Here is a 13,920-nt window from a genome sequence, read left to right as displayed (position 1 = left end):
ACATGCGTATATATTTTCCACCAGACGTGGGCATCCTGATACTCTACTGTTATGAGCTCAGCTCGATTCATCTGTTCTCCAGCCAGCAAACAGCCTTAACGCACAAACAACACAACAGTTCTTCAACATGGCCGTCAGCACATACATTCTGTTCAAAATGGCCACAATCTATTAACTTTTGATTCATTAATTATAACTCTGGCTCCTAGCTCGAAATGCCTTTGCAGGCAAAGCAGACCGTTACACCCTTTACATGCAGGCTGACGCATTTAGGATTTTACCAGCGCTGATGGTGTAGACCGCAACCCTGAACTGACAAAAGGAACGCAGGCACGTTACTGTGGACCTACAGCTGACCTACAGGCCCTGCTATAGCCCGACCCTGGTGGGGTCTCAAACATTAGCCTGCTGCTACTGCTACAGAGCATCACTGCAGCTCGTATTCCTGTATGGAAAGGCATGCTGGGATTCCCTCTAGGTAACCAGCAGCAGATCGACATGACACCTTAGCAAGCAGGCCTGACACACCAGCAGCCCCAGAGCGTGTTGTGCATGGAGTCTGTTCCATGTTCTCTACCGCATTTCCGGGGGCTTCAGTGGCCGTGGGTCTGTGCCAGGCCGGTAATCCAGTCAGCTCTCAGCTGGGGAGGTTTCTTACCGAGACTAAAGGCTGAGCTTCACCAGGGAGGGGGGGTAGGGGGGGGTGCGAGTCTGATAAGCTGAGATTCTGAACGGGAGCGAACACAGCCGATCCAGAGTCGACACCTGGGACGAGACCCAATATTCCACCACGAGACCCTTAACCCTTTAAGGCGTGAGATCACAGACCTGTGATTAGTTAGGAACATTCTGATGGTGATGTCACAATCACTGCTGGTGACTGAAAGTGATGGAGTTCTAGAACACGGACTTAGAATTTTGAAAAAAACATTCCAAAAAAAAACCTACTCTTCAAAAGGTCAATTCGTCACCAACAATAGCATTCCCGTGCTCGTCAATCAACAGCCAAAAAATCCAGCATTTGTTCTCTCTCATCAACACCAAAATCGGTCAGAGAACCAAGGAAATGTCAATAAAGCACCACTTCTGGTTTAATATTAATTTCTGAAAGCATTACGTTTTCACACAGAGTAATGACAGTCACAGAAAACCTTTGGGCAAAATAGCAGGGCAGGATTATTTGATCATGACATCAACAGAAAAATAAGGAAGGCTAAACCATGTTTGCATTCATGGCTGTGAGTATGCACCCGATGCGTTCAGACAAACGTGCAAAAACAGGCTGCAGGCGCCAGACAGAACGCAGGCCTGAATAAACAGGGCTTTAGTGAAGGACATCAGGCACCTGCTGGAGACCCACAGTGCATGCTGTGCAGCGGCACACAGTGATGCTGTGCAGCGACACACAGTGATGCTGTGCAGCGGCACACAGTGATGCTGTGCAGCGGCACACAGTGATGCTGTGCAGCGGCACACAGTGATGCTGTGCAGCGGCACACAGTGATGCTGTGCAGCGACACACAGTGATGCTGTGCAGCGACACAGTGATGCTGTGCAGCGACACACAGTGATGCTGTGCAGCGACACAGTGATGCTGTGCAGCGACACACAGTGATGCTGTGCAGCGACACACAGTGCTGCTGTGCAGCGACACACAGTGCATGCTGCATAAAAGGAGGAAACAGGGTTGTGCAGCATTGCATTAGCCCACCTGCAGCTTCAGAACCAAACAGCATCACGTGTGTTCAAGGAGAACGTTGACTGCTGCAGCCGAACCAATCGACCAGTTAGTTAGCACGAGGCTAACCGTTCAGCCGCAGAAATACCCTGAACCCTAGACCGGGCCCAGTCATTTGGGGGTCAACTTCCCAGCAAAACACGTGAGAGACAAAGTGAGAGACAGTTTGCGATATGCCACAACAAGCCCTTGAAACTTTTGAAACGAAATTCTCTCATTGTGTCAGAAAACAAAGAAACACAAAGCCAGTCAGCAGCAGGAAACCACAAACTCTCACCTTAAAACGACACCTGACCTTACAATTTCCCCTCAGTTACTGTGAAGTGCATCGTCGCCTCGATGCAACCAACCGATGCAACCAACAATAGTTTGACTCCCAGACATAAGCAGTTTTGCATCGCATTCAAAAAATATTCATACTAATTTCCTATTTCTACCAATATTTCATGAATAGACTGGATACACTGCATATTATGTATGCCATTTACGCTATTCATTTTGCAGGCACTTTTCTGCAGCATTTCAAGGTTGTTACGTGAAAGACCAAGTGCAAGCATAACCACAAACAGCAGTACAGGATACAGGGTAATGCTATGGAGATTCGGTTCAGCGCTGACCAAGCACAGCCCCTGTGCAAGCAAGGGAAATCAGATACGAAGAGCACAAACACTTAACCTGACGCTGTTCATCAATACAAAAACAGCTGCAGCTCACACCACGCTGAAAAACCAGCCTAATTTCTGCTGTAACCCAATTATGATCAGCTGCATTTCTACCTCAATGCTTAAATATTTCAAAACCGTAATGCTTTCTGAAGACCATCGGAAGTCCGCAGTTTAAGGACCAATTCCTCTGATGCACGGAGAGACAGCTCCTGGTCAGACATCAGCCAAAGTGAGAGAACAGTCCGCGTGAAACACTGCTTTATTCTGAATTCCCCGGCCGGGAGTGGGGAGGTACGTGCTAATTAAACCTTCATCCTGAAGATCTCTTCTCTGAGAACGCTGACAGGGTGTCGAGCAGCTTCCCCTTCACTCCCGACAGATGAGCCAATCGATGCAGGAGAACCCCAGCAGTGTTCTGTTCGCAGCCAATAGCGTGGCTGCCTGCCAGGAGCATTCGGCCGCACTACCTAAAAAAAACGTAGCGGCCCACCGTCCTGTTCCCAAGTCAAATCAGCAACGGCTCAAATTGCCATGCGTTTGCATGCGGTTCCGTTGCCATCCCAGAAGTCTCTGAGGTTCTGAGCTCAGCAGAAGCTATCGGCTTGACTCCTCTGAAAGAGCCTCGCGCGCTAGCTAGACACGGCTCCACAGTACAAAATTAGCACTGGCGCTGTGCAGGATTAGCATGGGCACTGGATGGGATTAGCATGGGCACTGGATGGGATTAGCACTGGCGCTGTGCAGGATTAGCATGGGCACTGGATGGGATTAGCATGAGCGCTGTACAGGATTAGCATGGGCACTGGATGGGATTAGCATGGGCACTGGATGGGATTAGCATGGGCACTGGATGGGATTAGCATGGGCACTGGATGGGATTAGCATGGGCACTGGATGGGATTAGCATGGGCACTGGATGGGATTAGCATGGGCACTGGATGGGATTAGCATGAGCGCTGCACAGGTTTAGCGCTAATGCTGCACAGGATTAGCACTGGCACTGGAGAGAGAGGGGCAGGAGAGAGAGGGGCTGGCTAGGTCACAAGGGGACAGCGAATGTTCCAGGGCGAGCAGGATGAGATGGAACCGCAGGCCTCCTCAGCATGGGGGTGGGGGGGGGCTGCAGTTTCCTGTCAGTGTCACTCAGGCGCGAGGGGTGAGGACGCGCTGTACAGACGCGCACCGCGGGGGGGTTCCGCTTGTCTCCGGTGACGGGGACGGCAGCGACGGCGGCGCGGGCGTACCGCTGCGTTCGCTAAACCGGCGCGTTCAGCGGAGCCGCCGCGCGACGACTCCGCGCGGACGCTCCTGCGAGCGGCACCGCCAAAAACGCTCGCCTGCATCCGCAGCGACGTGAAGGAAACCGCCTCTCCCCATTTCACCTCTCTCTCTCTCTCTCTCTCTCTCTCTCTCTCTCTCTCTCTCTCTCTCTCTCTCTCCACGGACGTTTCTTCAGAAGAAACAAAAAACTAGAGAATGGCAATAAAAACAAAAACAAGATGGAGCAGACGCCCTGATTACAGGCGCCATTTTGCGTAATCAAGCTGATGGTGTCTGATGGATCTTTTTTCTGACGTGTCTGGTTATGGTCAATCTTCATCAATCTACAGCAATTCAATTTTCCATTTCAGGGACAAGGACAATTGCCTGAATATCATTCCTGCTCGTATCAGATTTCCAAGCTCTTCCCTGAGAACTAGCTGCTGTCAAAGCCCCCTCTCCTTCTGATCTATTAACATGAGCGTACTTAAACCCATCACACGCAAAAAATACACCACAAATCCGAATTCTGATTCAAATAAAATTCATGAATTAAAACTGCTCATTCCCAGCACATGTACAAGTACACTGAAGCAGTGATCTCCATTACTGGTACAGATGGCATTTTGCCACTTTTTCTTTCTTCAAACCAGCTGTTCTTCCTCTCAGACTGAATCTGCTCTGCTCACGCCGTTTGCTTGGGAGATACGTTTACGAAATGCCATCCCCCTGGCAACGCAGTTTCTCATTTTTAAAAAAAACCTCAATTTGCCAAAAGGATTTGGCTGTTTTCCGTTTGTTCCAGCACACTGCAGGACCAGGAGTTAGACGGACCGAGCTGTCATCGTCTTCCTCGTTAATCAGTCGACGCGGGCTTCCGCCAACGACACACCGGAGCCCTTCGGGGAGGAACTGACGAAAATCAAACGATCGCAGATTCTGTGTCGACCAATCCAGAGCAAGCCCGAGTCTCCCTTTACACAGGGCTCTTCAGAGAGCTTGACCTCTGACCTCAGTGTTTATTCACTGAACGCCAATGTATGTCCTTGCCAGCAGAAGCACGTCTCTGGCATTTCAGGAAATGCTTGAGCCACGGTTTCTCTTACCTCCAAAATGCTTCTGACATTAAATGTGTCTTGGTTTTTTTCCACGAGAGACCAAAGGCTTTTCATTATTCATTAATCCAGCGAGGGCCCTCTGTCTTGATACGCGTGTGAGATGTCCTACATCCACCGCCCCCCCCCCCCCCCCCCCCCCCCCCCCCCCCCCCCCCCCAATTCAATTAAATTTCAATTATTCAGGTTACCATCTTGCAACAAACAACATCAAATTAACATTAAGCCTTGTTCAGATACCCACGCTCATTAACAGTAAGGGAATCTACAGACACATTAGCAGAAACCCACTCCAGGTGCTCTTTAAGTCAATGAGCTAAGAGTGCACGCTTTGCACAGCAGGGGAGTGAGCTGCAGTACAATTTAATCAAATCCAGCAGGGGAGTGAGCTGCAGTACAATTTAATCAAATCCAGCAGGGGAGTGAGCTGCAGTACAATTTAATCAAATCCAGCAGGGGAGTGAGCTACAGTACAATTTAATCAAACCCTGCCACTGTCGGATTATCCACAATGAAGAATCAAATGCCGCTGAGCTGCTAACAAGCTAACCGGCAGAGAAAGACAGGTTTGCTCACAGTAATATTTACCACTTACATAACTTCCATAACCATAATCCTACACCCATTCCCAACATCAACCAATGTGTAGGGACATGGAAGCATGTCAAGGTCACAGACAGCATCAATGGGACAGGGCTTCCTTTTTGGAAACTGCTCATACAGAGTGAACCGTGTGTGGAGAACCATACTAGCATGAGAATTCAAAAGAGCATTGGTGGACGTTACTCACAAAGTCCCCCACTTAAATGGGGCCACTCTGCAAGACTGCTGAAGTGACAGGAAAAAAAACTGAACTTTAACTGCGAGTGGCCTACTTTTTTCTGTCAATACCTCAAAAACGGCTCCAAGACTAAGACACCTTATCCACTCAAAGGAAATGCTTGGAAAGAAGGCAGTTGTAGCTGTTGAGTTACTTTTTTTGATGAACTGTCAAATTTTTACAAACGGTCAGCAATAAAATAAAAATGTATGAACCATGAATTTATATCAACTGTGCAAATGCAACCCATGCAGCACAAGCCACGCGCTCATCTCCTTACATCTCCTTAAGTAGGGCGATGGTGAACCGGAATGACAGGCAAAACAACACCAAACCACAAAAACAAGACGCCCACCACCGCTTCATCTGCATAGTAGCCACAGCAAACAGGTATAAATTTAGTACGCCACTTCCCTTCCAGCAGATCCACCTCAGAGCCAGAGCTCAGAGTCCTTAGACAACTGCATACATCATCCATCCTTAGCAATGGCCTTGGCTGCCCTATAGTTTCATCCCTTCTGCTCTCTTTGCTAAATTGAATCTGGCCACAGTTTTTTTTTTTTTCTTCCAGGAACTCTTTTCAAACAAACCGTGTCAGAAAAAGACAATGGGAGCAACATAACCTCTGTAGAGCACAAAAGGGCTGGCGTTTATTCCAGAAACATTCACAGCATTTCGGTCCCCTGCTGAGCACCTCGATTTCTTACACCCATCCGCTCAAACGGGAAAACGGAACGGTGAATTTTCACTTCAAAGGGCCCGGATCCCCGAGCCTGCCAACGGCCAGGCCCCGTCACAGGGGGGTTCGGCGGGAAAGACGGGCGGCCATTTTGGCGTTCCGCAGCTCCTCCCTGATGACTGAAGCGACGGCTGGGGGGGGGGGGGGGCGGAGGAGAGCAAACAGGATGAAGAGAGGCGGAGGGAGTGGAGCACCCAACACCCCCGCCCGCCCCCCACCCCACCCAACCGCAACGGGGCCGGAAGAGTTTCCGGGGGAAAATCCACTTGGCCACTTGGAAATGGAAAATCAACACCCGCACCCGCACCCGCACCCGCACCCGCACCACGCTTTTCCGCAACGCAGACCAATCAGACTGCTGCTCTCCCGGGCGGTCCAGCGGGGTCTCGACTGCGTGTTCCGGCAAACGGGTTCCACGTCAGAGTCTTCATCGGTGCTCGTGATTTTTCACAGCGGCCGCCCGCCCCCGGCCCCCCGCATGGGAGGTTTCAGAAACAACGCCAACACTTCACGCCAACGCCAAGACGGGGCGCAGGAGTCAGCCGAGGCCAGGCCAGCCGCAGAAACGCCCCCATCCACCGCCCACCCCCGCACCCCCACCGCGTGGGCCCAGACAGGCTACATCGATTCCTTACGCGCGCGGATGAAGCTAATCAACTTCCAGGAGAGGCGCGCAGTCGATGGAGAAGTCACGGATGTCCGATATAAACATCCCTCCGGTATAAAACCCGGGCCGAGCGGGAACCGGCCCGGGGGCCGCACCGCGTGCGGTAAAGACGCCGTGAGGCCCGGAACGCCCGCGGAGCTAAGTGCATGCTGGGTAACTGCACACCCCGTTGAATTGCACGGTGCGCTTCGATCCCGTTGACTGTAATTAGTCCTGTTCACACTCCGGCTAAGTCACAACAACCCTGAGTGTGCGTAATTATTAAGGGCCAACTGCAACGAGGGGGGGAACTCAAAGGTTCCCTCTGCAGAAAAACGAGGCATTTAAAAACCCTCTGCACATGTAATGGAGGATTCTGTTAACAGAGCCTCTGTCTTCTATAAATGGAGGGAAAAACACTTAGAGTGACATCCAAAATATGTCCCAATGCAAAAAAAAGATTACAAACAATTAGTAAAGGCATCTATGTGATATTAAGTTAGGGTTTCAACATCCCAACAGGTTCAGTGGTCATTAAATTACATCAGTAATACATTTCTCGGTGTTATGGGCACGATGATCCGGACAGTAAAATAATTATTTATTATTCGTGCACCCCAGTAAAAAAAATAATCACTGACATGGTAATTCAGGACGCGAATAAAATTACTGCATTATAATGTCGATAAAAAATGACATTACCTGACCTGCCCTGGTGAGACTAATCCGGTCCAGACAGGGCTTAAGAGGCTCCAGGTCATTCAGACTGCAGTTTACATAGCCTAACCGTTTCACCACACATTTGCACTCATGAACTCTTGTGAATTCTATTGTGGTCGTGTTCATCCGGCTCAAGTGACAACTCAACTTCAAATCCAAACAAGCAGGAGGCCATTATGAGTTTCGTACTTCGACAAGGTCAAAAACTCTGGTAACGAGCAGCATTTTATAGGCCCTCTCTGCCTGTAGCAAAGTCGTGTGCTGAATCTCACTGTAGATTATGAGGGCACACACGGGTATCTGTAACAGAATAAAACATCACCAGCCATCTCCAGCGAGCAGCACAGAGAGATAAAACCTAAACTATAACTCTGACCTGTGTGATGCGCTTTTCAGCCATTCTAAACTCTACAGTGACACCAACACACATAGAACAAAAATTACTTGCTTAGCCTATATCACAATAAGCCAAACTTAATTCTCTCTCTATAAAGTCATCTGAATCATTCAGCACAAGGGTTCGCTACCTCATTGCAAAAATATAAATAAATTGCTATCTCAATATTTGGAAAGCTAACCAAACTTGCAATTTAATTTCTCAAAATGTAGGCTTTCATATCGAAGCCATTGTGTTAATCCAACACAGCTACCTTCATACATGCCTCCTATTAGCTACTAATGTTCAACACAAGTGTGTAGCTCCCACCCATTCCATAAACTGCCAAGCTAACCTGAACAAGAATAACAGCTAACCTGCTCACTCACTGCACTCACATTTAAATCTAGCAAGCTGGACAGTTTATTGCATGTTTAGAACATGAATGGTTTAAAATGAATGAACATTAGCACTAACATTCTGAATACACAACGCAACAGAATTACATCTGTTGTGGACAGAAATGGTGAATATTAGATTAATCTGTTTGACTGCCACATCAACACTGGTGCATAGTAGCACAGCAGGTCTGAATTATTAATAACTGGGAATGACATCAGTTTGGTTTAAACGCAGGTGAAATTGTGCAGGACTCAGACGTTTTCCGTCTTAAAATTAGCATTTCACCTAGTTCAAATCCAAGCTGAAAAATTTCTGACTACCCGAAACATAGCTAGACTGAGACAGGTCTGGCCAACAAACTTGGTAGCTTTTTGACCATCTCAAATCTAAACGCTATCAAACAATGTCCCAACAATAACATATCTCAGTCAACAACACAAGCCTGTGGCCTGCCAAAACAGGTCATTATGGAACAGGCCTGAACACGCAAAGACTGAACTCAACACAACGGCAAGCTTCAGACACAGCACGAGAACACACGGGGGCAAAGTGCAGTGTGTGTGGACGCAAACCAACTGGCTTACTACAGTCACAGGTAAAATGTGCTAAACTCAGTGTGACTACAACCATCCCATTAAGCAATTACAGCATGGCACCAACAGTCTATAGAGAGCAGGACAGCGACAACTGAAATTTAAATCAACCCATGGGAAGATATTCTTAAAAACTGCACAGACCCAGTACAGTACCCTGATCTTTTCATCTTTGCGTGCCATAGACGGAATGCGTTCTACTGAACCGGTAAATCCCACATCAGCCTTCCTGCCTCTCACTGGGCTTTCTGCAGCAGGTACCGGGGCTGAGGGTCAGATTAACATCAGGTGAAGGGGAGACCAGCAGCATCCTGCAATCACGTTAAAGCCTTGTTGAAGGAAACCGTAGGCGGGCCTTAGAACCATCAACTCTGCCCACCTGAAGAATATGCTGGAGGTAGACTGACACTGATCTCGGAACAGCTGTGCGTTTAGGACGCGCCTGCTGGTCGCAAAGACAGTTCTCAGAACAGCTGAGCGTTTCTGAAGGTGCTTGGTGGCTGCAGCGAGACTTCTCAGAACAGCTGAAAGAATCCCCTTTTCCCGCCTTCTCGGATGACCTCACCGGAGAGCCCAGAATCCACTGCCCCCCCCCGCCACCCTCAGGTAATGCTCCATCCGGTGCCAGGTTCTCACCAGACAGCTCAACCTAACTCCAGCGTTTCACACACGCGGGTCCCCCTCCCGGCCCCCGTGTGCCCCCCCCCCCCGCCCCCCCCGCCCCCGGTTCTGAAGCGAGTGCGAGACCCGGCAGGGATAACACCTTCAGTTCCACGCAACGCGGCGGCAGCGTCTCGCATTTCTCCCGCTTTTCTTTTTTTAAAACAGACGAGCGCTGCTGGTGCTCTCAGCGTGGGGGGGGGGGGGGGATTATGATCTGAAGCGGCGGCTTTAGATGATACATCCTCTCTGCAGCTCTCTGCACAGCCTTCTAAAGGGCCTGGTCTTCAGATGGCTGTCACATGCTACAAGGAAGGCTGTGTGTGGGGAGAAAAGCTGCACCCCATATCTACATGAAGCATAATTAGGCCCACAAAAAAAACTGTCATTTGATATTGCTTTTGTTCCCTCAGCCCACCTGCAGAAAGCTAATGTTCATATAATGTTACCACCACACAATGACCTGGACCAAGCCTTTGTTTTTTTAAAATCATTTTTGCAGACACTATTTGTTTGGGGGGGGGGGGGGGGCATCCCACAAACTAATTTCTGAGGGGGGAGAATATGGATTTTAGCAGGACTTCTATAGCAGGTGGCAGTCACCACATCACTGCCTGTGCTTATAGGTCACATTACTGTGCAAGTCACATTCACTCTTGTTCTGATCCATGAAGAACCAATGCTAAATTCTCTGCATGGTATGGACTGCACTGTCCATGGGCACCAAGTCCAGGCATCATGCTTTTGTGTGATATAAACATAAACATAAACATTTAAAAGGATTTTATGTTTCACTGCTCAATATAGTTTTCAAACATAAGTTTAAAATACTCTGACAGTAAAGTTCACTAGCTTAATAACAAAAGGTATTAATGCGTAAAAGGAAAACATTTGTGGACGACTGTAAATGCAAAGTGTAAAGATACAATCATTCATAAAACGCACAATACACTTTCCCTTCGGAAGCCATAGCGTAACGAATGCAATCCCTATTCCTTCAGAAACTGCACATCACGGGAAAAAAAACAACTTTAATCACGTCAGTCAAGGTATGTCAATCAAAACTCAATACAAACAACTTGCAACAGCTCATTTATTAGGCACAAAATTGAGAACGACTATCAGTTTTAAAAGGCTTAACTCGGTCACGTGGCTGTAATGGACGCCTACGTCAAGACTTCCTGAGGAATTACATCTTGTATTGCATTGGCCAGCTAAGACTAACGTTACCCGAAGGACAACACGTTCATGCGATTAAGTTATGTTCTTGCGCTGTTGCTTAAATAAGTGTCTAACAATTTTAAGTCTTATTTGAAGCGAACTGGTTGAAATCGCCATTGAAAGCATCAAATAGAACGATATACGACTGCAACAACCATCTGAAAAACATAACGTTAGCCACATACAAACCGCAAAGGTAGCTAGCTAGAACACTGCAGGTTCATATTGATCCCAGCGACAGCTGGCGTATAATTTACAATACGTACACTAACTCGACCACATAACTGAAGTGAGTCGCTAGGCATATAATATTAATTTGTCTAAAAAATAAGGCCGGAAAGCTGCAATACTTAATATGACCCCTTAGGGTACATCAAAGCACGGGAAACGGTGGCAACACGACTAGCTACCTACTGCTAGCGATAGTGCAAAGTAAAAACACGACAGATGGCAAGCGAATACGCTAGCTTCAAATTGAACAAGGAAATCAAGTGCTCTTATATCTGGTTGGGTAAACGGTTGGTTCGCTAGCTAACTCAGTCAAATAGTCTAACTTTGACATTGGATTTGAATAAGGACGGTCCAAATACGCAACTTAACAAGTTAATTAATAAAACTAATACCAAGCTAAACGGAGGACAAAAACCTGATGTTAGCAGTCTGGTTAGCGAGTAGCAAAAGGGACCACCATCACTAAGGACTATAACTTACGTACCTTTACAGTTTCCACCCGCAAGTTATTTAAAAAGGCAAAGTATGTGGCGGGGTAATTCAAATGTTTGAATCCTGTAACTTTACAGAACCCAGGATGGAACAACCAGCAAGCGTCTGGCCATAGCATATCTGCAAATACAACTTGCCATTCATTACCAAGCCATTGCCAATTAACTATCTAGCTATCTAGTTGTTAGCTTTCTAAGCGGACAGGTCATTAGCAAGCCAAAACAAACAATAAAACGCATGAAACCACGAACTGGGGGTCTGCTTGCGGTAAAACAACGACACAGTAAGCTAATCTACACACAACAATTGCCGACAGTAGCAAGACAATGTACTTGTTGTGCAGTTAGAATTAGCTAGCAAAATAAACTGCTCTTCGGCATCTGAGATGAAAAGATGTTTTACGCCAGCAGGGATAAATCATCATAGAAGCAAGGTTATTTATTAGCAGGTTATGCAGGAATTTAAGTTGTCGGGTTTCTGTTCTCTTTTTCAAATAATGATATTGTAAAAGCAAGCCAAGTTAGCTAGCCAACACAATTGCCAAATATAACCTTAAAGTAACTTCGAACTACATGTATTTTCCCTTGTGTTAGCATCTAGCTAGCGTCAGTTAGCTGGGTCGCTATCTGTGTGGTTCCAGTACTGTAACGTTATACCGTTAGTATGATAGCTAGCTAGTGGGAGTACTGAAAAGAAGAGGGCTACTGTGCGGGTTGGGCCTGCTCTTCCTCGGTTCCCGTCGCTCTCGATTTATATAGCTCCAGACAAAAACCTGAAGCGATAAAGCAACTGTTCGGATTGAAACCCGCCAACCGGTTCAAATCCGACCGAATCCACATCGCCCGGTTCAGAAGGGCTTCTGGGTTGAGATGCATCGTTCACCCGGCAGAGCAAACGTAATATTTTGGAGAAAAAATCAGAGAAAAAAACTCACCGCATTAATTTCTCTTCTCCTCGCAGATCCAAGATGGCTGTGTATTCCACTGCCGAGGATGCTGGGTGAATAACCTTTACCCTCTGACCCGATCGTGACTTCAAAAGACACGTCCAGTGCGGAGAGTTCCTTCCACTGTCTGCCGATGTAGCCGAGAGGTTGTGGAGGCATTGTAGCAGGATTTGCAGTGCCAGAGTGCCAAGGATTCCGCAGCAAAGAAAACGTCAGAGACATGTGAAGAACCCGACTTAAGCACTTTCCTCTTTCCGGGAAGCCAACTTCAACAGCTTTCTTGAATGCACCATGTCTGAATATGGTCGTGGAATGATCTTGGATATTACCCAAGTGGATTCGCTACTTTGATGGTTGCGATTGTGTTTCGTTCCATAAAATAAAATCGTTGCCTTTACATAAAAGCTTTTTATTTTCAGTTTTTTGTGATCTGTTTAAGGGTGCGTCACTGACGTTTCAATTAAAGTGTCCATATCTTTGGTGTTGTTGTAGACCGTCCTGATGGTAACAGCAGAATTTTCAGCATGATTTGTTGTGAAGCTATCCGCTTACTGTATGTCCTTGCCTTGATAGCCTTTGCCGTATCTCGGTATCCTGCCTGGATTTACAAATTATTGACCTTAGCCTCCTGTTCAAGAATCAAGCCATTACGTTTGAAACGTGCTTGATTGCTAGCCTACCATTCCATGTAGCAAACGACTGCGAGTGGTTGCTTAAATGGAAGAGTGTACGCCTTCGACGAGAACGATTGGGCTACTGCGTGGAGATATTTGATTACGGGAAGGACGACAGGTGTAACTGAAGATATTAGGTCTTAATATTAGACCGCTATCTAATTGCAGTTATTAGATTGGCATATATGAATATGATTGAGTTTGGGAATGCAAATCGGCAAATGGGAGATTTCATAGAAATGTTAGTTATAAATAAGTCAATGTGAATTCTGATGATTCAGATCATGTGGGTTGAACAGCGTCTTACACAGCATACTGTTGATCAAAAATGATCTCATTCTACAAGCCTCAATGGGGATGTGTTCCGTATGTGTGAATTGGCATATGTCTCTAATATTCCAATTCAAACACGTGTGCTGGAGCACAGTGTTTGAATTTGCATCTGTCATACGGATGTATGTGAATGGGAGGTCAATTTCCACGACAGAGCAGGCACATTTGATCTACCATGTACAGCATCTTAAAACACGATTGTAGCGACAAGAAATGATCTTCTGTGAACCACGCGCCTTTTAAAACCCAGGAATGTATATGATCATGACAGTGTGACTTTTTTCTCCTC

At 47.1% G+C, this 13,920-nt stretch overlaps 1 protein-coding gene across 2 annotated transcripts in view; it reads right to left on the bottom strand.

The window, feature by feature from the left end:
- Positions 1-13,324, bottom strand: part of LOC118231961 (CCR4-NOT transcription complex subunit 2) — a 44,517-nt gene extending 31,193 nt beyond the window's left edge. The window contains exon 1 of one of the 2 annotated variants that reach the window (XM_035426399.1): positions 12,613-13,324. In XM_035426399.1, the coding sequence (XP_035282290.1) occupies positions 12,613-12,846 (234 nt within the window). In that variant the 5' untranslated portion in view covers positions 12,847-13,324. Of the gene's footprint in view, positions 1-4,769; positions 4,851-12,612 lie in introns of those variants that run through there. The other variant, XM_035426400.1, reaches the window with a different exon arrangement.
- Between the last annotated feature and the right edge of the window lie 596 nt (positions 13,325-13,920).

The sequence above is a fragment of the Anguilla anguilla genome, chromosome 7 (assembly GCF_013347855.1).
Source record: "Anguilla anguilla isolate fAngAng1 chromosome 7, fAngAng1.pri, whole genome shotgun sequence".
NCBI classification, from domain to species: Eukaryota; Metazoa; Chordata; class Actinopteri; order Anguilliformes; family Anguillidae; genus Anguilla; species Anguilla anguilla.
This window is presented reverse-complemented; position numbering and strand designations above follow the sequence as displayed.